The sequence below is a fragment of the Chiloscyllium plagiosum genome, unplaced genomic scaffold (assembly GCF_037043375.1).
Source record: "Chiloscyllium plagiosum isolate Xiang-an unplaced genomic scaffold, Cpla_swu_hap1 HiC_scaffold_29, whole genome shotgun sequence".
NCBI lineage: Eukaryota > Metazoa > Chordata > Chondrichthyes > Orectolobiformes > Hemiscylliidae > Chiloscyllium > Chiloscyllium plagiosum.
The window spans coordinates 7,994,692-8,021,198 of record NW_028270167.1 but is presented as its reverse complement, the minus strand read 5'-3'; the positions used below and the strand labels follow the sequence as shown (position 1 = coordinate 8,021,198).

The window sequence follows — 26,507 nt, the reverse complement described above, 5'->3', positions numbered from 1 at the left end:
GAATCTCGGTCCGTGCAAATTGACAACCACATTTCCAAAATGAAAATCGTGATTGTTTATCAAAAATACTTTGTAAAACTTTCTCTGTAAAGCACTTTGGGGTGTCTTCAGGTGATATGTTACAACAAATGTCCTGAAAGACAGATACTTTCAATTTAAAAATTGAACAAAATCATTTGAAATAAGGATTAATTTACAGAGCACAAGATAACAGGTAACACAAGTCAAATTAATAGCCTCACAATCATTCAAGCAAGGTTCACATATAAACACAAGCAACTTTCCTGACTGTCAACTTGTTTGACTTCTCAAATATTTCAAGGATACATGCTGCTTAGGCTCACCCAGAAAACTGACCATTTGAGTCAGTAGCTTTATAATTCAGTAAACACCCTTGAAGGAAGTTCTGAGGGTGGCAAGGGTACAAACTCTGGGTGGGGGATTTCAAAGTCCTCTACCAACAGTGGTTCAGCAGCAACAATACTGATCGGGTCCTAAAGGATTTAACTGCTAGATTGGGTCTGCAGCAGGTGGTAAGGGAACCAATGATAGGGAAAGACATACTTGACCTTACCCTTACAAATCGACCGGCTGCAGACGCATCTGTCCATGATAGCATCAGTAAGAGTGACCACCTTGTACAGACAAGATCCAGCCTTTACATTGAATGTATCCTCCATCTTTTCTTTTCTTCATCGGGAACTGAGGGTGTCACTGGCTAGGCCAGCATTTATTGCCCACCCCCAAATGACCAGATGGCAGCTAAGTGTCAACCACGTTGCTGTGGGTCTGGAGTCACATGCAGGCCAGACCAGGAAGGATGGCAGCTTCCTTCCCTAAAGAACATTAATGAACCAGATGTTTTTTTTCTCTGACAGTCAACAATGGATTCATGGTCATCATTAGACTCTTAATTCTGGATACCTATTAAATTTAAATTCCACCATCTGCCATGGTGAGATTTGTACCCAGGTCCCCAGAATATTACCTGGGTCTCTGGATTAACAGTCCAGCGATAATATCACTAGGCCATCACATCCCTTTGTGTGGCACCATCACCATGCTAAATTGAACAGACTTCAAACAGATCTAGCACACCAAGACTGGGCATCCACGAGGCACTGTAGGCCATCAACAGCAGCAGAATTATATTCCAACACAATCTGTAACTTCCTGATCTGGTATATCCCCCATTCAACAATCGCCAGGGAATCAACCCTGGTTCAACCCTGCAGGAGAGCATGCCAGCAACAGCTCTTGGCATAACTAAAAATGAGATGTCAACCTGGTGGAGTTGGCAAACAGGACTACTTGCATGCCAAACAGCATAAGCAGCAAGTTATAGACAAAGCTAAATGAGCCCACAGCCATCAGATCAGATATAAATTCTGCAGTCCTGCCATATCCACTCATGAATGGTGGTGGACAATTAAGTAACTCACTAGAGGAAGGGCCCAACACACCAATGCAAAAGATAAGACTGAAGCACTTGCATCAATCTTCAGCCGGAAGTGCCGAGTGGATGATCCATCTTGGACTCCTCCAGTGGGTTCAGAATTGCAAATACCAGTCTTCAGCCAATTCGATTCATTCCAAGACATCAAGAAATGTCTGGAGACCGGATACTGCAAAGGCAATTGGCCCTGACAACGTTCTGGCAATTGGACTGAAGACCTGTACTCCAGAGCTTGCTGCTCCCCTAGCCAAGCTGCTCCTGCACAGTTACAACACTGGTATCTCCCCGACAATGTGGGAAATTGCCCAGCTAATTCAAACATGGACAAAAGAGCTGAATTCAAGAAGGGAGGTGAGAGTGACAGCCCTTGACATCAAGGCTGCATTTGACCAAATGTGGCATCAAGGGACCCTGGCAAGATGAATCAATGGGTATCAGGGAGTGAACCCTCCACTGGTTGTAGTTATACCTGTCACATAGGAAGATGGTTATGATTGTTGGAGGTCAATCATCTCAGCTCTAGGACATCTCTGCAGAGTTCCTCAGGGTAGTGCCCTCGGCGCAACAATCTTCAACTACATGATCAACAACCTTCCAACCATCATAAGATCAGAAGTGGGGTTGTTCATCAATGATTGCACAACGTTCAGCACTTAGCCCATATCCCTTTAGATGCTTCCTAATCATCTACCCATCCAGATGCCTTTTAAATGTTGTAATTGTACCAGCCTCCACAACTTCCTCTGGCAGCTTGTTCCATATACGCACCACACACTGCATGAACAAGTTTGCTCTTAGGTCCCTGTTTAAATCTTTTCCCTCTCACCTTAATCCATGCCCTGCAGTTTTGGACTCCAGTAACCTGGGGAAAAGACCTTGTCTATTCAACCTTTCCATGTCCCTCTATGAGATCACCCCTCAGCCCCCAGCACTCCAGGGAAAATAGCCCCAGCGTATATAGCCTCTCACTGTAGCTCAAACCCTCCAACCCTGGTGACATCCTCGTAAATCTTTTTTGAACCTTATCAAGTTTCACAACAAGATCTGGACAATATCCAGGCTTGGGCTAACAAGTGGCAATTAACATTCATGCCACACAAATGCCAGGCTATTACTATTTCCAATAAGAGACAATCTAACCACTGCCTCTTCATCATTCAATGGTGTTGCCAACACAGAATCCCCCCACTCTCAACGTCCTTGGGGTTACCATTGGCCAGAAACTCAACTGGACTCATCTCATTAACACAGTGGCTTTAAGAGCAGGTCAGAGGCTCAGATTACTGCAGGAAGTATCTACTGACTCACCCAAAGCCTGTCCACCACCTACAAGATACAAGTCAGGAGTGCAATGGAATACTCCCCACTTGTCCAGATGGGTGCAGCCCCAACAACATTCAAGAACCTTGACCATCCAGAACAAAGTGGCTCATTCGATTGGTACCACATCCACAAACTTCCACTCCCTCTATCATCGATAGTCAGTAGCAGCAGTGTGTTCTATCTACAAGATGCACTGCAAAAATCCACCAAAGATCCTTAGTCAGCACCCTGCAAACCCACGATTACTTCAATCTAGAAGGACAAGGGAGGCAGTGGATTGCAGCAGGTCAAGAAGGCAGTTCATCATCACCTTCCCGAGGGCAACTAGGGATGGGGGAATAAATGCTGGCCCAGCCGGCAATGCCCAAATCCATGAGTGAATAAAGAAATAGTTAAGAGGATGAGAAGAAAATGGCCTTTGGAAAATTATCTCGAAAGGACAGATACTTTGCACAGTCAATTCTAACCTCATTCACTGAATGCTTAATCATGAGTCTTTATGTAAAGATGTGACAATATTTCTTAAAAGATAGCCAATATCTCCCACTGAGCTAATAATGGAATACAGATTATTCCATCATTATACATCACCTCCTGTAGGACCTTGCCCTGCACAAATTGACTGCCACATTTCCAAAATGAGAACAGAAATTACAAGTCAAGAGTACTTTGTTGCCGGAGAAGCATTTTAGGTTGTTTTGCGGTAGTAGACCAGCATTTTGTATTTATGTAAGTTTTCACTTTGTTACTGAATTTTCTTGTAATTCAGATCATAACTGATACATTCTGAAATTGAAGCTATGAACTGAGGAGAGTTCACCAAGTTAATCTGTGACCACCTGAGATCATCAGATTGTTGCTGGTTTGTAGCATCACAATTTATGTTGCAGGATTTCTTTATTTATTTGTTTCTATTGATCTACTATTAAATCTGCAGATCTCTGAAAACATAAAAGAGATTTGGGCATTAAACATAAAAGAGACTGGGTTGCTTTGGATAATTGAAGTGAATTCAGTGCACTGTCAATAACGAAGAGGGTCCCTGGAAAGGTGTTAATATTTAATGGAGATCCCTGGTGAACAGACACTATTTGCATGGGGCCTTCAAGAGAATGTAAATAGATACAGAGGTCTCTGGGAGTGTGCCAGCACTCACAGTGAGTCCACTTCACTAAACAATGTGGGCTCCATTTACACTGGAAGGAAAAGCTTGAAAGATCACCAAGCATTAGTTGATTCAATTTTGAGATGTAAATAGGTGCAGCAAGGTTCAAGAATGTGACAGACAACAAGTTTCTGGTAAGAGGTGAGGGCAGACGTGAAAAGGAAATAACTGGGGTTGATTATTTTAAAACCTCTGTGATTGCCCTTTTTCCTTTCTTAATAATAATAAACTCTTTATGAAGTTTGGCTGTTGGGAAAAAAACTTTGTCTTAGTTGAAATCAGACGTTGAATCTTGAAGTTTGATTGTAAACTTTAAATTAAACTGTCCTCTTTCTGCACTGCAACAACTGGTAAAGATTTTTCTCAAGAGGGACTGAAAATCCTGTAAGTACAGAATAAACCAGAGTCGAGAGGCTGAGAAGTTCAATGCAAACTACAATACATCAGAGCTTCAATTGAGCTAGACGTTCTCTCAATGTAATCTCCACAAGATACTCATAACAAACAACAATCATTAACCTAGTACTACATGCCCTTTATATTCAATGTGTTACAGGATTCTTCCTGAAAAATTGCAAGGGAAGTACATCAGAGGCTAAGAAAAGCAGGGTTTCCAGTGTAGATGTAGAATGTGTTTACTACTTCTCAGGAGCCAGGGTATGTGCTGTCAGACATATATGGAACTAACGCTTGTAACAGCCTAGCAACAGATTTATTTTCAGAAGGGTCACAAATACCATTCCACTTCTCACATGACACATCGTGAGGAACTGTTCAGCACACTTTTCATGTGAAGAACAAAATTCTGGCCTTAAATTTTATTGTCTTGCTCATTGTTGTTACAGTGCAGAAAGAGGACATTCAGCCCATTGTGTGTGTGCTGGTTCTGTAAAATGGCACTGCGACGTAGTGTCATGCTCTAAGTAATCTTGTGCATTGTCTCTATACAAATAATCACATAACACTCATCCCTTCCCCTACCCCCCCCACACCGAATGCCTTAATATAAACTGCCTCCACCCTGCTGCCAGTGAGTCCAGACCCCAGCTATTCATTGCGTGAAAATGTGTCTTCTCACATCACATTTGCTTCTTTGAAGATTTAAAGTAATCTGTGACCTCTCAATTTTAATCCTTTTCTGAGTGTGAGCAGAGTTTCGCTATCTTCTCTGTCCAGACCTCTCACGATCTCCATGTTTTCAGCACTGTTTCTATAAAAAGGTTTCTCTTGAATTTCTTAATGGATTTATTAGAGATTCTCTTATATTATGTCGCTTTGTTTTGGACTTCCCAAAGTAGAAATATTTTTTCTATGTTTACCCTATCAAACTCACTGAGCTCACATCAGGAATGAAAGTCTCTGGCTTACTAAAAACAAAAAAATACTGGTGACCACAGCAGGTCAGGCAGCATCCATGAAGAGACATCAAGTTAACATTTCAAGTCTAGACAACTCTTCAACAGAGGTGACATGAAGTGTGGAGGGGGCAGCATTTATGCAATAGTTGGGGATAGGGTTGTGGGGGAGAAGGGGTAATGACAGAGTAAATTAAGTGATCGGAATGTGAGAATGGCAGAATAATCCAATCACTTAGTCTACTCTGTCAATGCCCTTTCTGCCCCAGAACCCTATCCCCAACTATTGCATAAATGCTTCCCCCTCCATACTTCTGGTCAGCTGTGATGAAGAGTCATCCAGACTTGAAGTGGTAGCTTGCTCTCTTTCCATGGATGCTGCCTGACCCACTGATCTCCAACATTTCTTGTTTTCAGTACAGATTCCACTATCTGTAGTAATTTGCTCCTCCCTGGCTTACTAGTCTTGTAATGTAACTATTACGCTATTGTAACCCTTCAAAACATTATTTCATTTAAAAGACTGTTACAATTGATAGGAGCATTGCTTCAAACAGCACAATTACAATTGCTATAGGTTAGGCAATTGTAGTGAAATTCTAACAATGTTACCCTGTGCAGTTATTTTCCATTGCATTACAACAGATAATGAGAATGAGAGAAGACATGACTACCCAACTATAAATAACTTCAGCAATAAGAGCATTAAACCATTCTCTGGCAGGATCTCCCAATTTGGAAAGGCCACTACAAATGGATGTACTGAGTGTGCTAACACCTGTAGCATTCAGTGATCAAAGTTAATGGTTCAAAACTTTTTTTTAAATAGAAACTCTTATTGAGAATACCTTACATGTGTCAGGGAAGGATCTTTATAATTAACAGTGGAGGTGCATGGCTGTAGTACAAATAAGTTAAAGTCCTGAATGCTTATTCAGACAAATGCTAATTATCTCAAACCACAATTGCTCTTTTAACCAAATTCTTCAAAACACAATGGACACTGTTTCATTTGATTGTTTTTACAGAACAGCAACATGAATGTGTCTATACTCAAAAACCTTTTCAGAACTTGTGGCATGGAAATGAAGAAGGAACTTCACAGGAGCATTTTTGAACAAATTTTGATGCAAAGCCACACAGGACAGGTGATCAAAATCTTAGATGGAGAGGGAGTATTTTGAGGAATACCTTAAAAAGGACGGCGGAGAGGTAAGGGGGTTGAGACAATTAGAGTGGGAATCCAGATTATGGGTCTACACGTGACTGAAACTGGACTGCCAGTGTGAACAAACAAAATTAGGGTTGCTCATATAGATTAGAATTGGAGGAACTCAGAGACCTCAGAATTGTCAAACTACAAGCAATTAAAAAAATTTAACAAGGATCCCTCAATCAACCAATTAACATCCACATTTTGAGATTAAGTTAACAATGTGGAGAGCTCATTTAAAAACATAAACTGCATTATTGAGTTCTTCTAATATTGCACTGTTCTCAGAAATAGATGATTTACTAAGTAGTGATCAAAGCCAGGGTCAGACACTGCTAATCAAACCCTGCATTTCCTCATACTTTTCATCTCACCAGTTATGGGGTCACAGAGTCATACTACACAGAAACAGACTCTTCGTACCAACCAGTTTCCTAATCTGACCTAGTCCCATTTGCCAGCATCTGGCTCATATCTCTCTATAGCCTTCCTATTCATCCCCATACCACACCCAAATGCCTTTGAAATGTTGTAATTGTACCCCCTCCCCCACCTCCACTGGCATCTTGTTCAACAACATGAGGTAGGTGAAGTCACTGAACAGATTACCCCCTTTCCCTTCTCCGAATAATTGTAACACACAGATGGAACAGAAGTTTAAGGGCAACCTGTACTGTCATTCTCTACAATAGCAACACACACAAACCCCACCCCCACACGCCTCACTCCACCACACCGATCACTGATTAAGTCAACATCTCATATTTGCACTTTGCAGAGCAAGAATGTATATTCAGCCACACAGCAGAACTGAACTTGCCCAAAGACATAGCACCATGCTCCATGAGTTTAACTGGATATTTGTTTGCCTGAAAAGTTCTAAAGATATTTTTAGTCTGCTGTTTGCAAATCAAAAAATACAAGTGTTTTGAAGCTGGGCCTTGCAATATTCATAACAAAATATCCATTGTGACATGGATCTGTACATTTTGGGGAAATGAGTTCCAATGTGAATTAAACACTTGTAGAATGTCATTTTTTAAAAAAAAACTTGGCTTTAACTCATCAAATTAAAACAAAAATGTTCGCAAGGAACAAGTGCAGCAGCAGACTGGAAGCACGTGTCTCCTGCACCTCCCAGCTTTTAGACACTCATACTCCCCTTCATCATCCTGTACCCAAATCACATCACACTGGAATGCTCGCACCAAGAACTACACTGACATACCAGAATTATCATGCGAGTAATACAGCCAATCAACAGGCTGCAAAATCTCCTCAACAGCAATGAGTGTTGGTTTGAAAGCTCAGAGTTCCTCCCAATCCTGCAAACTGTACCATGGGCTCTCTACAGAGTTCATCTCAACCAGAGTAACCAGTCAGAAGGTGTCAATTTAACACCTCAAGCAAAGAATGTACTTCTAAAGCAGACCAATCCATCAGTCTAGTACTCATCATCAGTCCAGTTTATCACCAAAGAGATTATCAGTTCATACTGTATTTCTGTGAGCTTGTTGTACATAAGCACTGTGTTACTACACTTCAGAAGAACTTCATTGGTTGGAACCAAGGTCACAATAAGAGCTTACATTAAAGCAAGTCGCTTTTTTCTAATCATTTACAGGCTGTGGACTTTGCTACCTTAGCAGCCGTTACTGCCCTGGAGAAAGAGGCTATGAGCTGCCTACTTGAACTGCTGCTAATCTTGGGGTGTTGGGAGTCCCACACAGTGCTATTAGAAAAGTAGATCCAGGATTTTGACTGAAGGAACTCTGAGCCAGTTCCAGCTTAGTTATTAGTGCACTTTAGATGAGGACTTGATTGTGTCCTTGTGAATCAGTTACCTTCGTCCTTCTAGGTGGTAGAGGTTGAGAATTTTGAAGGTATTGTCCAAGGACCTTCTTAAGTGTCCGGTTTTAGCAGTGGGACTTGAACTTGGATGCTGAAACTGAATGTTATCACTAAACCAAGCTAACCACTGTGCAGACAGAGAGGCACTCCTTTTGGACAGGCCAGGAGATTATGTTTATCATCAAGAATAGACTTCATGCAGCTTTTGCGATGCCCCGGTAGTATCAATACCTCTGAGCCATGAGTCCTGGGTTCAAATTCTGTGTTCCAGAGGTGTATAATAACATGTGAACAGGTTGATTATACAATAGATTTACTGCGGTCAACACAATTATACAATCATCATTACCACTGAATAACAATGAAGCATAAAACTTGAAGTGCCAATTAAAGATATCAGCAATAACACAGAACCAATTATTTAAGTTTTATTTCTTGAAATCCCTCAGAATGTGTATGCAAATATATAATGATTATCTGGCAAAGGAAACAGTCTTTTTTATGCCAGGAAACCACTGAGTACACTGGCTTTTCCTCTATCTTCATTTCCTTGGTTTTTCCTGAGTAAACGAAGTCTATTTTTAGGAACAGCCTTATCAATGTTCCATCACATGGAGGCTAGTGGAGTAATGACCATATAATGCAAATCACTTGGCTCGAGAGTGAGCCTGCCCTGTTTAAGTTCACACAGCAGCTTGTGTTTATGGACAAGCTTTAACCAAGTGCTTTATTGTGTCAGCCTTGGTTAAGTGGCTCACGATCTGACAGTGGAGTCATAGCTTATGGGTTCACACCCCGTTGCACAGGCTTCAGCACAAACTCTGGGCTAACACACATGGTCCGTCAGAGATGTCAACTTTCTGAGGAGTCACAGCAACAAGGCTCCATCCATCGGTTTGAGCGTGTAAAAGATTGAGCAGGGTTAAGAGCAGGCGATGTTTCCCTGGTATCTTAGCCAACTGTTATCCCTCAATCCACATCATACTTTGTCCGGCCATTCTTTCACAGCTATTTGTGGGATCTGCTGGTGCACACTGACCGCCACAGTTCCTATTCGCATAAAGTGACCACATGAAAACCACCTCATTGGCTGGAAAGCTTTTAGAGTCTTTGAAGTGAAAGAAAGAGAAAATCTGCTGTTCTGTAAAGGCAGTAGTGTAGGTGCTGTGGGGCAGTGAATGACCACTTGGAGAAACTCCGAAGGTTAGAAATCTGGAAAGAATGATTGGGTTCAAAAGAGAGAGAGAGAAGTTCATTCGATTGAGGAGAAAAACTAGAGTCAGGCAGCCCTACAATCAATTCCACATGCAATATCTGCATGAGTGCCAGTTGCGTTAGCTTTTGTTCAAGGCAAAGACTGAAACTGTCCTAATAATCATCTTTTGCACTCAAACTAAGAGATGCAAAATTCATGCAAACCACCCTTTGATCTGAAACCTACTGAACTGGCATCAAATATTGCTTTAATTGCTCACGGGTGCGACAGAGCTGAAACTTAGTCAACTTTCCACACAGGACAGACCCGGCTGACTTAACACTTCCAGAAATATCTCAGTTGCCATGTGTTGGTTTGCTGGACATGAGTGAGATTCAGAAATAGAACCTGCAGAACAGCTGCTCAAAGAGGTACCTAAACAAACAAACATTAAACTTCCTTTTACCCCAGACACACGAGAGATCCCATGAATTGGGTAGCAACACAAACAAATTACAGAAAGACATTTTTAAAATGGACATCTACTGGGTGACGTTGTGAATTTTGTAAGGAGATTAAACAGGCCACATATTCCTTGAGAAAAATAAGAGATTAAATGAAGTGGAGAGCTAAAGAGATTCCCATGCACTAAAAAAAAGGCATACTATTTAATAGAGTCAGAGTCAGAGATGTGCAGGAAAAAGACTCTTCGGTCCAACTCACCCTCGCCGACCAGATATCCTAACCTAATCTAATCCCATTTGCCAGCACCTGGCCCATATCCCTCTTAACTCTTCCTATTCATTTAACCATCCAGACGCCTTTTAAATGAGGGACTGTAGAAAATAGATGATAGGTGTAGAAAATATGCTTCGATTTGTGGGAGGGCCAGGGGGATGGTGGGAAACTAAATAGAGGGGTTTTTTTTTAAATGCTAAAAGATAGACAATATAATGTTTAGGTAAAAACAATGACTGCAGATGCTGGAAACCAGATTCTGGATTAGTGGTGCTGGAAGAGCACAGCAGTTCAGGCAGCATCCGAGGAGCAGTAAAATCGACGTTTCGGGCAATACATGTATTCCTGATGAAGGGCTTTTGCCCGAAATGTCGATTTTACTGCTGCTCGGATGCTGCCTGAACTGCTGTGCTCTTCCAGCACCACTAATCCAGAATATAATGTTTATCTGTAATCTATTTATCTGACTAATGCTTAACCTTTTAACTTTATTTCTTATTTTTCTAACTTATACTATGAACCACTGTAAGGTAATGTAACTTCTTTTTCATTGTTTCTCTAAGACTTGTATCTAGTACCTTGTACTGAAGATGGCATCATGAGGAGTGACTTTGTACACTTTTCCCTGTACTGCTGTACTTGAGTACACGTGACAATAAACCTAATTCTAATTCTGTTCAATTATGTCCCAGATAAACCTATTTCCCTTTGGCAGTTTGGATCAGGATCACTCCAGCCAATGGTGTTCTCCTACACAAAGTTCAAAGAGCTGGTTATCATTCACTATTTAGACTTGCAAGCGTGAGTTAAATTAGCAGTGAGATTATCCCAGCACGTGTGAACACATACTCCAAATGAGTCACTACTTCCATGAGATCAAGAAAAGAGATTGAAAAATACTCCACATTTTAAATTTAAGATTAGATTACAGTCTTATTAGCTGCACAGAAGGCTTCTTACAAACATTCCCAAATCTAGACTGGAACTAAAGAGCAAACTCCAACCGTATAACACACAGAAACTCCTATTCAATGCTATCAGACACTTTCTCCAGCCTTGCTCACAGGAAACAAAGATGCACTGTTCTAACAGATAATTCTCAATTCAAAACCAATACAGTCCAGTACACAGTAGAAAGAATGCAGGGTCTAAAAGTCTAGTTTGAAAATATACACGCTGTGTTATTTCAGCCCATTTCTCCAGATTTACCAAACAAAAGGACTATTTTGCCATTAACATAGATAGTACTCTGCAATAAAATTTGTATCTTATTTTTATCAACCCGTCTTGAAATGTTAAATCACACCTCTACGGCCATCATATACTGAGGTGGGACTTGAACCCGGGCCTTCTGTCCCAAAGGTAGGGACATTATCCCTGCACCATGAGACCCTAGGTAGGATTTGTAGTTGTTCACACATTTGAAAAGATCAATTCAAATTACAATCGATGATAAATCTGTTGATTAATCCTGAGATGTATCGTTTCAATAATCAATCGTTTTTAAGGTCCCAATGTAAAATCCTGGGGAGGTTGGAAGTCAAACTAAAAATAAAACCAAATTCTCAACAGGTCTGGCAGCATTCACAAAGAGGAATATTTCAGGTCGATGATCTTTCATCAGAACTGAAGAGAGACAGAAATCAGGTTTTAAGTCAGTGGAAGGAATGATGAGACAAGAAGAACTAAAGGTATGATCTGTGATAGTGGAAAGGGCAGGAAAAATTAACTCATATTTCTAGAGGCAAAATCAAATGAGTGGCATTGGATAGAGACAAGAAACAAAAGGCTGAGTCCAAATGACACGCTTTGGTGTTCAACTTTCATGATAAATAAAGCTAAGCAACATGATCCTCTGACTTTCAGGGTCTCTGAGCAGGTTTGACAAGGAGCAAGTTCTGAACCCCTGCTTCTGAGGTAGGACAGGTGAATGAATGATACAGAGTGGAGTCATCACTCATCTACATTCAGAGATGTGGCTTAATGACTTCAAAGCCTGACTGAAGCCTCCTCTACAAAGACTGCACTAAATCTACATTGTGCATGAATAATTTGAAACCTGATGCCTGGTGAGTGCACCATGATTTTGAAGTTATAGGACCTACAGTCAACAAAGTTCTCCATTCTCGTTTCACATCTGGGTCTGCTGAAGGCTCTTTGGTTAAGGAACTTGCTGTGATTAATCAGCAACTGTTTTATTACTGCTGTAGCATTTTTCGACAGAATGGCACAAGATATATCTTTCTTGCTCTCCTGCTGACCTGCTGAGTATTTTCAATGTTTTCTACAGCGATTCTTACGCTCAAACAGAACTTAGATGAGTTGTTGATTACTTCAATTTCAATCGCCCCAGTTGTTATATCACCCAAGCTCTGGATCAGATTACAGCCTCGTAAACAAACTCTGGGGTATGATCTATCTACTAAATAACATTAGCAGCCTAATTGTACTGCATACTAACTAACTGCAATTAATGTGCTAAATTTCAAACAACATTTCAATAACTGGCACATGACATAAAGTAATGAAGGTAGTAGAGGTAAAATTACAACCTCCAAATGTTGAACTTAATTCTCCATTTTCACAGGGGTCATCAATAGCCCTCCTAAGTATGAGAAGGATTGGGCCATAAATGTCGCACAGGAAGAAAGGATTAATTTTTTCACCACTCATTTCATGTTAGAGACCTTGGACTGCAGGTTCATAGCTCCTTGAAAGTGGAGTCCCAGATAGACAGGATCGTCAGGAATGCATTTGGTATGCTTGCCTTTATTCGTCAGTGCATTGAGTAGAAAGTGAGGTCTGCAGATGCTGGAGATCAGAGCTGAAAATGTGTTGCTGGAAAAGCACAGCAGGTCAGGCAGCATCCAAGGAGAAGGAGAATCGACGTATCGGGCATGAGCTCTTCTTCAGGAATGAGGAAAGTGTGTCCAGCAGGCTAAGATAAAAGGTAGGGAGGAGGGACTTGGGGGAGGGGCGTTGGAAATGCGATAGGTGGAAGGAGGTTAAGGTGAGGGTGATGGGCCGGAGTGGGGGTGGGCGCGGAGAGGTCAGGAAGAAGATTGCAGGTTAGGAAGGTGGTGCTGATTTGGAGGGTTGGGACTGAGACAAGGTGGGGGGGAGGGGAAATGAGGAAACTGGAGAAATCCGAGTTCATCCCTTGTGGTTGGAGGGTTCCTAGGCGGAAGATGAGGTGCTCTTCCTCCAGCCGTCGTGTTGCTATGGCGTGGCGATGGAGGAGTCCAAGGACCTGCATGTCCTTGGTGGAGTGGGAGGGGGAGTTGAAGTGTTGAGCCACAGGGTGCTTGGGTTGGTTGGTCTGGGTGTTCCAGAGGTGTTCTCTGAAACGTTCCGGAAGTAGGCGCCCTGTCTCCCCAATATAGAGGAGGCCACATCGGGTGCAGCGGATGCAATAGATGATGTGTGTGGAGGTGCAGGTGAATTTGTGGTGGATATGGAAGGATCCCTTGGGGCCTTGGAGGGAAGTAAGGGGGGAGGTGTGGGCGCAAGTTTTGCATTTCTTGCGGTTGCAGGGGAAGGTGCCGGGAGTGGAGGTTGGGTTGGTGGGGGGTGTGGACCTGACGAGGGAGTCATGGAGGTAGTGGTCTTTTCGGAACGCTGATAGGGTCGGCCTGGGCACTCAGGTTTGTGGATTTTGGGCAGGCGGTAGAAACAGGCGGTACGGGGTTGTGGGAGGTTTGTGGATTTTGGGCAGGCGGTAGAAACAACCCCGCACCGCCCGTTTCTACCTCCTACCCAAAATCCACAAACCTGACTGCCCCGGCCGACCCATTATCTCAGCCAGCTCCTGCCCCACCGAACTCATCTCTGCATACCTCGACACGGTCCTGTCCCCCTTAGTCCAAGAACTCCCCACCTAATTCGGGACACCACCCACGCCCTCCACCTCCTCCATGATTTTCGCTTCCACGGCCCCCAACGCCTTATCTTCACCATGGACATCCAGTCCCTGTACACCTCCATCCCCCATCACGAAGGACTCAAAGCCCTCCGCTTCTTCCTTTCCCGCCGTACCAACCAGTACCCTTCCACTGACACCCTCCTTCGACTGACTGAACTGGTCCTCACCCTGAACAACTTCTCTTTCCAATCCTCCCACTTCCTCCAAACCAAAGGAGTAGCCATGGGCACCCGCATGGGCATCTTCGTAGGATATGTGGAACAGTCCATCTTCCGCAGTTACACTGGCACCACCCCCCACCTTTTCCTCTGCTACATCGATGACTGTATCGGTGCTGCCTCGTGCTCCCACGAGGAGGTTGAACAGTTCATCCACTTTACTAACACCTTCCACCCCAACCTCAAAGTTACCTGGACCGTCTAAGACTCCTCCCTCCCTTCCTAGACCTTTCCATTTCTATCTCGGGTGACCGAATCAACACGGACATTTACTATAAACCGACCGACTCCCACAGCTACCTAGACTACACCTCCTCCCACCCTGCCCCCTGTAAAAATGCCATCCATATTCCCAATTCCTTCGTCTCCGCCGCATCTGCTCCCAGGAGGACCAGTTTCAATACCGTACAACCCAGATGGCCTCCTTCTTCAAAAACTGCAATTTTCCCCCTAAACATGATCGACGATGCTCTCCACCACATCTCCTCCACTTCCCGCTCCTCCGCCCTTGAGCCCCACCCCTCCAATCGCCACCAGGACAGAACCCCACTGGTCCTCACCTACCACCCCACCAACCTCCATATACATCGTATCATCCGTCGTCATTTCCGCCACCTCCAAACGGACCCCACCACCAGGGATATATTTCCCTCCCCTCCCCTATCAGTGTTCCGAAAAGACCACTCCCTCCATGACTCCCTCGTCAGGTCCACACCCCCTACCAACCCAACCTCCACTCCCGGCACCTTCCCCTGCAACCGCTAGAAATGCAAAACTTGCGCCACACCTCCCCCCTTACTTCCCTCCAAGGCCCCAAGGGATCCTTCCATATCCGCCACAAATTCACCTGCACCTCCACACACATCATTTACTGCATCCGCTGCACCCGATGTGGCCTCCTCTATATTGGGCAGGGCGCCTACTTCCGGAACGTTTCAGAGAACACCTCTGGAACACCCGGACCAACCAACCCAACCACTCTGTGGCTCAACACTTCAACTCCCCCTCCCACTCCACCAAGGACATGCAGGTCCTTGGACTCCTCCATCGCCACGCCATAGCAACACGACGGCTGGAGGAAGAGCACCTCATCTTCCGCCTAGGAACCCTCCAACGACAAGGGATGAACTCAGATTTCTCCAGTTTCCTCATTTCCCCTCCCCCCACCTTGTCTCAGTCCCAACCCTCCAAATCAGCACCACCTTCCTAACCTGCAATCTTCTTCCTGACCTCTCCGCCCCCACCCCCACTCCGGCCTATCACCCTCACCTTAACCTCCTTCCACCTATCGCATTTCCAACGCCCCTCCCCCAAGTCCCTCCTCCCTACCTTTTATCTTAGCCTGCTGGACACACTTTCCTCATTCCTGAAGAAGGGCTCATGTCTGAAACGTCGATTCTCCTGCTCCTTGGATGCTGCCTGACCTGCTGCGCTTTTCCAGCAACACATTTTTAGTGCATTGAGTGTAGAAATTAGGAGCTATACAGGACATTGGTAGGGCTATTTTTGGAATGCTGTGTGCAATTCTCCCTGCTTTGGGAAGGATGTTGTAAAACTTCACAGGGTTCAGAAAAGATTTACAAGGATGTTGTCAGGATTGGAGAGTTTGAGATATAGTGAGAGATTGAATGGGCTGGGGCCGTTTTCCCTGGAGCGTCGGAGGCTGAGGGGTGACTTTGTAGAAGTTTATAAAATCATGAGGGGCATGGATAGGGTGAATAGTCAAGCCTTTTCCCCAGGGTGGGGGAGTCCAAAACAAGAGGGCATAGGTTTAAGGTGAGGGGAGAAAGATTTAAAAGGGATGGAAGGCCGCAGAAGTTGGTGTGTGTATGGAACGACCTGCCAGCGGAAGTGGTGGAGGCTGGTACAATTACAACATTTAAAAGGCATCTGGATGGGTATATGAATAGGAAGAGTTTGGAGCAATATGGGCCAAATGCTGGCAAATGGGACTAGATTTATTTCGGCTACCTGGTTGGCTATTTACCAAGTTCCAACTTACCAATGATTTGATATCCCATCGACAACTGGGACTGCATCTGGCATCTTAGGTTTACCATCTAAGTCCAGCTGATCCTTCCTTGGGACAATGTCAACAAGACTACGTAGCTACGTAGAAGCATTAAATGTCATAAAAATGTCGCAAAAGCTTCACAAAGACAAAATTCGACACTGGTACTAAGGAAGATGGAAGTAGTGGGTCTTGATGAGACTCTTAAAAGATAAAGCTAGATAGAAAAATGGAGGGATTTACGAAGGTATCTGTGAACCTAGAGCCTTGACAGCTGAGATCATGACCTCCAATAGTGGAGGGATTAAAACTGAACATTCTCAAGAGTTTTTTTCTAACAGAAAGTCAACTAGTGAAGGCTAGAACTGGGGGCATTCTTTACTTGCTATTAAATTCATTTATAGATTTCTACAGTACAAACATACACCATCTAGCTTGACAATTGTGCTGTCATGTTACTGATAATGCAATTTTGACCAACTTGACTGTGTTGTGGAGACAAGCCTCACAGATTATTCCATGAGTTTCAACAGTCAACCCAAGGAGAAAAAACACCAAAAGATAACAAGAACTAACATTTTATTACAGGGCATTTAATTTTCAATTGCAACATTTAAGAGGCATTTGGATGGGTATATGAATAGGAAGGGTTTAGAGGGATATGGGCCAGGTGCTGGCAGGTGGGACTAGATTGGGTTGAGATGTCTGGTCAGCATGGACGGGTTGGACCGAAGGGTCTATTTCCGTGCTGTACATCTCTATGACTCTATAAATAGAAGCTAAAAGTGATTGACCAACAACTTTTCCAGAGACGGCAAAAACCAGCCGAACTTTGACAACAATCCTTAAATGACCTTGGATATCACATGATACACCAGTCTAAAAACAGCACAAAAGGCCACTGTCAGCTTCAAGGAGGAGTTTTCAGAGGCAGCTGTAACTCACTGGAAATAGTCTTCTCAAACTCTGCCTTGCTGGTTGCTGGGAGAAATTGAAGTTTTCTTGTGGAAATGCTTCTTCCTTTTTTCCTACCTGCCCTTCCTGCTCTCAAACAGGTTGGCAGTGAGGGTTCAGCTGGTGGCTGCTCCCCTGTCAGTTACAAACCTAATGACTTCCAGCCCAATCTCTCTCCACATTGGAAGGGTGTGGCTCACACTTGCTATAGCCCAAACACTTCCAGAATTTACAGGAATGAGGATGGGTTTGGGGTCACAAGGGGAATCTGGAAATACAGACTTGCATTCTGTTTCTTATTTACAATTATCGTGGAACGTAGCTATCATAGAATCCCCACAATATGGAAACAGGCCATTTGGCCCAACAAGTCCACACTGACCCTCTGAAGAGTAACCCACCCAGACCTATTCCCCTACCCGATAACTCTACATTTACCCCTGACTAATGCACTGAACCTACACATCCCTGAGCAGTAATGGCAATTTAGCACAGGCAATTCACCTAACCTGCAAAGTTTGGACTGTGGGAGGAAACCGGAGCACCCGGAGGAAACCCACACAGACACGGAGAGAATGTACAAACTCCACACAGACAGCTGCCTGAGGCTGGAATCAAACCCAGGTCCCTGGCGCTGTGAGGCAGCAGTGCTGACCACTGAGGCATTGTGCCACCCCAATGTAGTACACTAGTCCACTTTTTGCAAACTTTTCTATTTTCTCCCTCATTTGTGTTCTTAAGTCACAGGTTCCTTGCTGGAATTCTATCCGACTTAGGGTAATTATTAAGTAAGTGTAACTTGAAAGACTGAGTGCATTCAGGTTTTCAGGTGAGACAAAATGAGTCATTACAGCTGACACAGAAACCCAAGTTTGCAAATGGGCATTTTTGATGGGGGGACAGAATGTCAACTTACAGATGCAGCAAGCAGCTACGAATACAATTAGTATGTTCACCTTTATTGCGAGGAAATTGGAGTTCAGTAAGAAAGGCTTTGATTTCCTTACCCAAGAAAAGCTAAACCCACCTTGGCAGGGGAAGGGTATAAAGATTCTCTTTATTATACCTTTAATGAAAGGGCTGCCAATGTGGCGAAACTGAATGGAATGGGACGATGCTCTTTGGGTTTAGAAAAAATAGAGCTGATCTTACTGAAAGGAAGTTTAACCTCCAAGAAGGCCTTTGGCCTGAGGCTACCAGCCTCTTTCTCTGGTTGGAGTGTTCTCAAGCTTATCTCACTATAAGGGAGTCAGCATCTTGGGACAGATGAGAAATTTCTTCTGACAAAGGGTGGTGAATCTCACAAATTTTCCAGCCCACACAGCCAGTAACAATCAGCTACTGTGAGCTTACAGCACAGGAAGAGGCCATTTCATCAACTCAGCCCTGATTGGTTATTGGGCTCTAACGAATCAAGGGATATGGAGACAGTGTAGGAACTTGGATCAGTCATGATCTTTCACAAACATATGAATGAGGAGTAGGAGTAGACTATTCAGACCCCTCAAGGCTACTTTGCCATTCAATAAGATCATGTACTTAAGGCACAAGATGAATTATAACCTCAAAACTGCAGTGCTGCCTACCCCCAATAACCTTTCTGCCCGACATCCATCCATAACAAATTTAAAAGGCATCTGATTAGGTAATTGATTGGTAAGGGTTTAGATGGATATGGCAAATGGGACTAGCTTTATTTAGGATATTTGGTCAGCAGGGATAGCAGGACTGTGCTACACATCTCTATGACTATCTTTCCAGGAAGAAAGTCCTAAACACTCATGAACCTCAAAATATTCACCTAATCTCTATTTTAAATGGTGACCCAGAGTTCTTCAGTCCCTAAAAAAGTAAACATCCTCTTCAGCTCTTCCTTGACAAGAGCCATCAATAACTTTTATCTATCAACCAAATCCCCTTTGATTTTTTTCTAAAATCCAGCAGATACAAGCCTAAACTGTCCAACTTTTCCTCAATAAGACAGCCTATTTATTCATTCATTCCATTAGGTAAGTGAACCTTTTCTGAATAGTTTCCAACATATCTGTATTTTTTATATAAGGTAACAGCACAGTATTCCTGATAAGATATAAGCAGACCTCAGACAGCTGCAGGGCCTCCTCCAACTCATTGTGTTATTTTCCAAATCTGTCCATAACACCAGCAAGCGAGAGGTCACAGAGCCAGAGTGGTACAGCACAGAAACAGAATCATCAGGCCACCGTGTCCACGCCCGACCAGATATCCTAAATTAATCTAGTCCCATTTGCTGGCATTTAGCCCATATCTCTTTAAACCCATCCTATTCACGTACCCAGGAGAAAATGGGGACTGAAGATGCTGGAGATCAGAGTCGAGATTGCGGTGCTGGAAAAGCACAGCAGGTCAGGCAGCATCCAAGGAGCAGGAAAATCGATGTTTCGGGCAGGAGTCCTTCATCAGGACTTCCTAATGAAGGGCTTACACCTGAAACATAGATTCTCCTGCTCCTCAGATGCTGTCTGATCTATTCATGTACCTATCGAAATGACTTTTGAATGCTGTACCAGCCTCCACCACCTCCTCCGACAGCTTATTCCACACATGTACCATGGACTTAAGTTATAGGTCATCTATGCTCCAACTGATTTGTTTTTAAATTAATGCGAAGTGAGCATCACTGGCTAGGTCAATAGTTATTGCCCATCCCTAATTGCCCTTGAGATCGTGGTGAGCCATCAACTTGAGCCAATGCATTCTTCTGGGTGTAGGTACACACACAGAACTAGTATAAAGGGAATGACAGAATTTAACCCAGCGACACTAGAGGGATTACATCAGTCCCAAGTCAGGATAGTGACAGCAGATCATAACAGAGAATGATTGTGAGGGGCTGAAAGACCTCCTCCTTTTCCCCATACCCCACACAATGGGGAGGGGGGACAGAGGGCAGACCTTTAAACCCTTAGCTCCAGTCCCACCATTTCCAAGCATCCATTAGCCCACCTTCACAAACAAACAAATCTATACTCTGAATCCTGAGGAAGGGAGGCAATTTGTCAACAGAAGCCGTCATGTAAAAGAAATGTGATTTGAAAAACAAACGTGAAAAGAGCGGCCAGGTGGCAAAACAAATCAAAGAACTGAAGATCTGAAACAAAAACATAAGTTGCTGGAGAAACTCTGGCAGCAGCGGAGAGACAGAAACATAGTTAACTACCCAATAAAAACCGCAAGAAATGTAGGTGCTGAAAATAAGGAACAAAAACATAATTTGCCGGAGAAACTCTGGCAGCAGTGGAGAGACAGAAACATAGTTAACTACTCAATAAAAACCAAAAGAACTGCAGATTCTGTAAATCAGGGGTAAAAAACAGAAGTTGTTGCCAGACAGATTGCTGCCAGACCCGCTGAGCTTTTCCAGCAAATTCTGTTTTTGTTTTTGAAATGGAGTTAACGTTTGGAGTCCAGTGACTCTCAGAGCTGAGAGTTTGGAGTGGGAGCCCGGGAGAGAACTTTACAAAAGTGTTGACAATGAAACATTTGTTGCCTTTTTAAAATTCTTGGGAAATCCCCGTCTCTTGGGGGAGAAAGTGTTACAAAGTATCTTCCGCCATGGTGGCCCGCTACATTGTTACCTTCTCCTCGCTCCCCACTCCGGCTTCACTCTCTCCCGCTGTCATCATCCCTCCTTCAAAAGACGAGAAGTTTGAGTCGGATCTCTCTTTTAAAACGGCCCCGATTTTCTGTAGTTTCGTTATCTCTCTCTCTCTCTCCGGCACAGAGCGGGGGAGCGGAGCGACAGCCGCCCTCCACACGGCGGGACTCAGCGACAATACAGCACACGCCCCCCCCCCCAACCCAACCCCCACAGCTCTCACCCCCACCCCCAGGGACAGCCCACCATCCTTGCAGGGGGCGCGCACGCCGCGCGCCACCGCTGACCCCCAGACGGCGCGCTCCCGGGCACGCGGATGGAGGCTTGGTTTTGCTGTTGAGAGGCTGAGAAAGGATTTGAAGGCTGCTGTGCTGGAGTGGTAGTGTCCCTTCCCCTGAGCCAGGAGGACCGGGTTCAAGTCCCACTTCCTCCATATATATATATATATATATGTGAATCAATTGATTGAAAACAACGTTGACCTTAAAAACTGAAAGTGCCTCTGGATCTGAAGGCCTGAGTTCAAGTCCTACCCGTGTCAAGGTTTGCATCTGAATAGATTGAGGGATAAGTGGCATGATACCGGGTTATAGTCCAACTGTTTATTTGAAATCATAAGCTTTTGAAGGGCTGCCCCTTCATCAAGTGAAGTAGAGGGAAGAGTCTGAAAGCTTGTGATTTGCAATAAATCTGTTGGACCATAACCTGGTGTAGTGTGACTCCTCACTCTCTCCACCCCAGGCCAACACAGGTACCTCCATATCACAAAAAGCTTGATACAAATCAAAGAAGTTCCTGGAGACTGGCAGCCTCTGTGGAGACAGGAACAGAGTTAATATTGTGAGTCCAATATGACTTCTTCAGGACTCGGGACAAGAACTTGAATTCCTTTTTCTCTCTCTGTTAGACCCACTGGGTTTTCTCCCCTAAGTTCTGTTTTTATTTCAGATCTGCAGCGTCTGCAGTTTTGTAGATTCAGCTCATGGGGTCCATGGCCAGGTCTTTGAAAGAAAGGTTCCTGTTTCCCACTCTCATTTTTGCCCATACACCAAATATTTTTTTCCTCCCTTTCATGTACCAGTTTCCTCTCTGAAAGTTCCTACTGATTTAAGGTTGTAACGTTTAAAAAAATTCAAATCTCTGCTAATTATCTTAAATTGTACTCTTTTAGTTAAAAAGGAATACAGGATAAAAACAGACCCTTCGGTGCAACCATTCCACGCTGACCATGTTCTCAAACCAAACTAGTCTCACTTGCCTCCATTTGGCCCATATCCCTCCAAATATTTCTATTCATGTATTTATCCAAATGTCTCTAAATGTTGTAACCCTTCTACCTCTTGGAAACAGCTTCTTATTTATTCCCGTGAGACTGCTTGTGATCCTTTTTCTCTTGTCACACAGTGTCTTGAGCTTTTGGAATCAAAGGTGATGGAAGCAGAAACTCTAGATTTTTTTAAGGCACAGGTAGATTCATTCTTGATAAGCAGGAAGGTGAAATATTATTATTGTTATTATCTATGAGTTAATGGTGGACACAAATGTGGAGTCATCAGACCAGCCCTAACCTTACTGAATGACACAGCAGGCTAGACAAACTAATTGCAGAAGGAGACTTTGTGGCCCTCCTGTTCCTTACTTGTATAGATATTTTCTAATAAACTTGTTCAGAGATCTTATTATACACCTCTGGAGCAGGTGGAACTTGAGCCCAGGCCTCCAGGCTCGGAGGTAGGTACAGTACCACGTGCTGTAAGAGTCCTTATAAATGTACTTGTATATGTATGATTTTGAACATCTCTATTATATCTCCTCCTCATCTTCTCTGCTCAAAGGAGAACTTCTTTAGTGTCTCTACATAACTTAAGCCTCTCCGCCTTGGTACCTTTGGAGTAAATCACTCCTGCACTCTCTCTCTCTCAACATTAAAAAAATAAATCTTAACATGTGGATAATATTTCTGTTGTGACAAAATTGTTAATCCCTATTTTGTCCATAGTTTGATCAATTAAGTATCATGCCCCAGCCCTCCACCCACCCCACCCCCCCCAACTTCAATGGGACATTAGGTGACAAACACCTTGCTGAGGGGACAAGAGTCACACCTACATCAGACCAAATAATGATGGCAGATTTTCTCCTTTACAAGACCTTAATGAATTAGATGGTGTTTGCCTCAGTCCTGTCCATTAACAAACATCTTCAAAGCCCATGACATCTAATACCTTGAAGGAGAAAGACAGCAAATGCATGGGAACACCACCAACTGCAAATGTCCTGCCAAGTCACATACCATCCTGACTTGGAATGCTCTCACCATTCCTTCATGCAGTCAAAACCCTGGAACTCTGTCCCTAATAATTAATTCATAAACTTATTACAGTTGTAGCCATACACTAGATTTACAGAACAATATTTATCAAGATTTATATAAAGAGCCGAGACACTTGATCAGATGCCATCCTCATTCAAAATCAAGTAATATTTAACAATGGTATGTTTCAATCTATGTGGATTTTCTTTTCACCTGATGATCTTCACAGCATGAAGTTGAAAAGAGTAGGAGAGAATGTATGAGAACAGAACAGTAAATTATTGTGGGGGTAGGTCACATTCAATAAATATTTTAATTCTAAATTAATTTTTTTTAGTCATAATCATAGTTGTATTGATAATAAGAGCCTGGCATGTAATATACAAATTTTGTATAAATTGTACACTACAAAATATATCATGATTTGACCATCACAATAATTCACCTTCAAAGAGTTAAGAAACTCTATGGAATATACTTTGCTGCAGTAGATTTCTTGTCCTGTGAGCTAAGTGAAAATGTGTTTGAGATAACCACTAACTTGATGATTAGGGACTAGAGTGATAGCATTTGATAGTGCAATTAGCTGTATTTAGCAAATGATAGCAGTGGATTCACAGGTGACAGTAAACCTGTCCCAAGCTGTCAGTATGACTCAGTTATTGCATTCCTGCCTGTATGTTAAAATGTATCAATTCAGATCCTGTTTAAGCTTAACTGACACCATACTGCGATACCAAGGGAGTACTGCACTATTACTGCAAACTTCTAAAGATATCAGGCAGCAGGAATAAAGTTACAATTGTTGAGGTAAACTTCTATTCTGAGTGAATCACTGTCTTTTTGGGTTAAAGTGATGTCCAGTAAAGTTCAATCACATGACTTGCTTCTCAATGTTTATCTACTTACAGATTGTCAGTAGGAATAATATTTCCTAAGAGCATGAGTTCCTACAATGAATTGTCAGGAATGGGCATTGGTTAGCCAGAAAGCATTTTATAAACATCATGAGTCTTTCTAGATATAACAAGAAATATGAGCTGAAGTAAGCCATTTGGCCCTTCCAAGTTGCTGTATCATTCAACAAGGTCTTTGCTGATCTTTTATTTCAGCTACACATTTCATCAATATCTCCTGAGGTACCTAAACATCTATTGACCTCTAACTTAAATTGACTCAAAAACTGAGCTCTGCTCTCTGGGGTAGAGAATTGTAAAACTTCATAACCATTTGAATGAAGAAATCTCTCCTTATTTTAGTCATAATTGACAGACCCTTTATTTTGAGCCTGTGAGACCCTGTCCTAAATTCCCAAAGCAGAGAAAACAGTTTCTCACAATCTATGCTGTCATTTTCCTTAAGAATTTTATGAGATCACCTTTTTTTTAAAACTCCCTGTGAATATAGATCTCAACTATCCAATTTAGTAGAGAATCCATACATGGGACTGTCTCTCTGATGAGTATGTGGGCGGATGTTGATGGCTGTTGTGGTGAAGTGGTAACATACCTCTGATCTAGGAGGCCCAGTTTTACATCTCATCTGCTCCTGTGGGTGCATAATAACATTTCTAAACACGTGGATTAGAAAATGTCCAATCCAACAGAATAATTTCAGAATCAACAAACATTGGCAGGTTGTGGTTAGGACATCTACAATGTTTTCACAGACTTCCATAGAAACATTGGTGGTGCAGTGGTGGAATTCCTATCTCTGAGTTTTGGAATCTAGATTCAAGCCCCACCTGGCAGTAAATGAAGACTGCAGATGCTAGAGCTCAGAGTCGAGAGAGTGTTGCTGGAAAAGCACAGCAGGTCAGGCAGTATCCGAGGAGCAGGAGAATCGACGTTTCGGGTATGAGCCCTTCATCAGCCCCATCTGCCTAAAGATATGTCATAATATGTCTGAATCATGTTGGTTATAGGGGAAGGGACTAATATTTCAGAGGCCTAGGCTTCACAGCATTGGGTTAAATCCCACTATGGCATTCAATTAACAAATCTGAATAAAGCTCAGTAAAGGTGACTGTGTTGCTGCTATTGCTTGTCCCATCTGTTTCTAAAAGGTTTGGTGTACTTGTAACTCCAGGCAGCATAAATCACGCAGTTCCAGGAATGGGTGACAAATTCTGGCCTTGCCAGAGTAGCACATGTCCCATGAAGAATTAATGGGAAAAATTCCTTTCCCTGGGACAATAAAACTTCACAGAGTCCTGCAGGTATGGCCTCATCATTGCTGAATTTGTCAGTGACCAAATCACATGGAAGATTTATCTTGTATATCTTAAAACCTAAATGTGCAACTTTAAAAGAACTTTGCTGTTTAAAAACAAGTTTTGTTGAGTTTTATTTTCTTTATGAATCTGAACACTGTAGTGATTGGAACACGGACCAGGTGGATCTCATTGAGTATGAGATCCCTGATTGTGGCTGTTAACCTGGGCCAGTCAGGGACTCTGGTTGACAATAATAAACAGGAGTGACAAGGCTTCTGGTCACTCGAGGGACTGGCTTTGACTTAGCTGGTCAGAGTCCATATACTGAGCATGTGTAAATAAAGGGTGATTTAGTGACATGATACCAGCTTCTGTGGAGTTATTTCAAACATGAAATTCACTTATGTTCTTGTAATTGTGATAAAATTGATACAAGCTTCCTGTTTAAAAAAACTATTGCCAAATACTTTGCTCTGTTATACCTGTAGCACTCCCTTCTAAGTAACTGTGCCTCTGGCCTTTATCGCCCTCTTATGGCTCTGTTCTGAATTACAATTCATTCTGGACTCACTCCTGCACAACAGAAAGTGAAAGGCAGAGGCATTAATCTGAGGCCTTGTCAAATCAAATATAAAATCAAACAGAACACATAATTAAACACAAATATGGTTTACACAGACCTTGTCAATTTTTTGTATGAAGGGATATGAATATCTTTGGCTGGGACAGCATTTCTTGCCCATCCCTTACTGCCCTGTAGAAGGTGATGGGGAGCTGCCTTCTTGAACTGCTGCAGTCCACGTGGTGCTGGGACACCAACAATGCTGAATTCCAGGATTTTGATCCAGTGACAGTGGAGGAACACAGACATATTTCCAAGTCAGAATGGTGTGTGATTTGGAGAGGAACTTGCAGGAGGTGGTGTTCTCATTATCTGCTG

At 43.0% G+C, this 26,507-nt stretch overlaps 1 protein-coding gene across 2 annotated transcripts in view; it reads right to left on the bottom strand.

The window, feature by feature from the left end:
* The window catches only part of usp28 (ubiquitin specific peptidase 28), an 88,887-nt gene extending 67,683 nt beyond the window's left edge, over positions 1–21,204 (bottom strand). For both annotated transcript variants that reach the window (XM_043676542.2, XM_043676544.2), the window contains exon 1: positions 21,019–21,204. In XM_043676542.2, coding sequence (XP_043532477.2) covers positions 21,019–21,066 — 48 coding nt within the window. In that variant the 5' untranslated portion in view covers positions 21,067–21,204. The remainder of the gene's footprint in view (positions 1–21,018) is intronic.
* Positions 21,205–26,507: the final 5,303 nt, after the last annotated feature.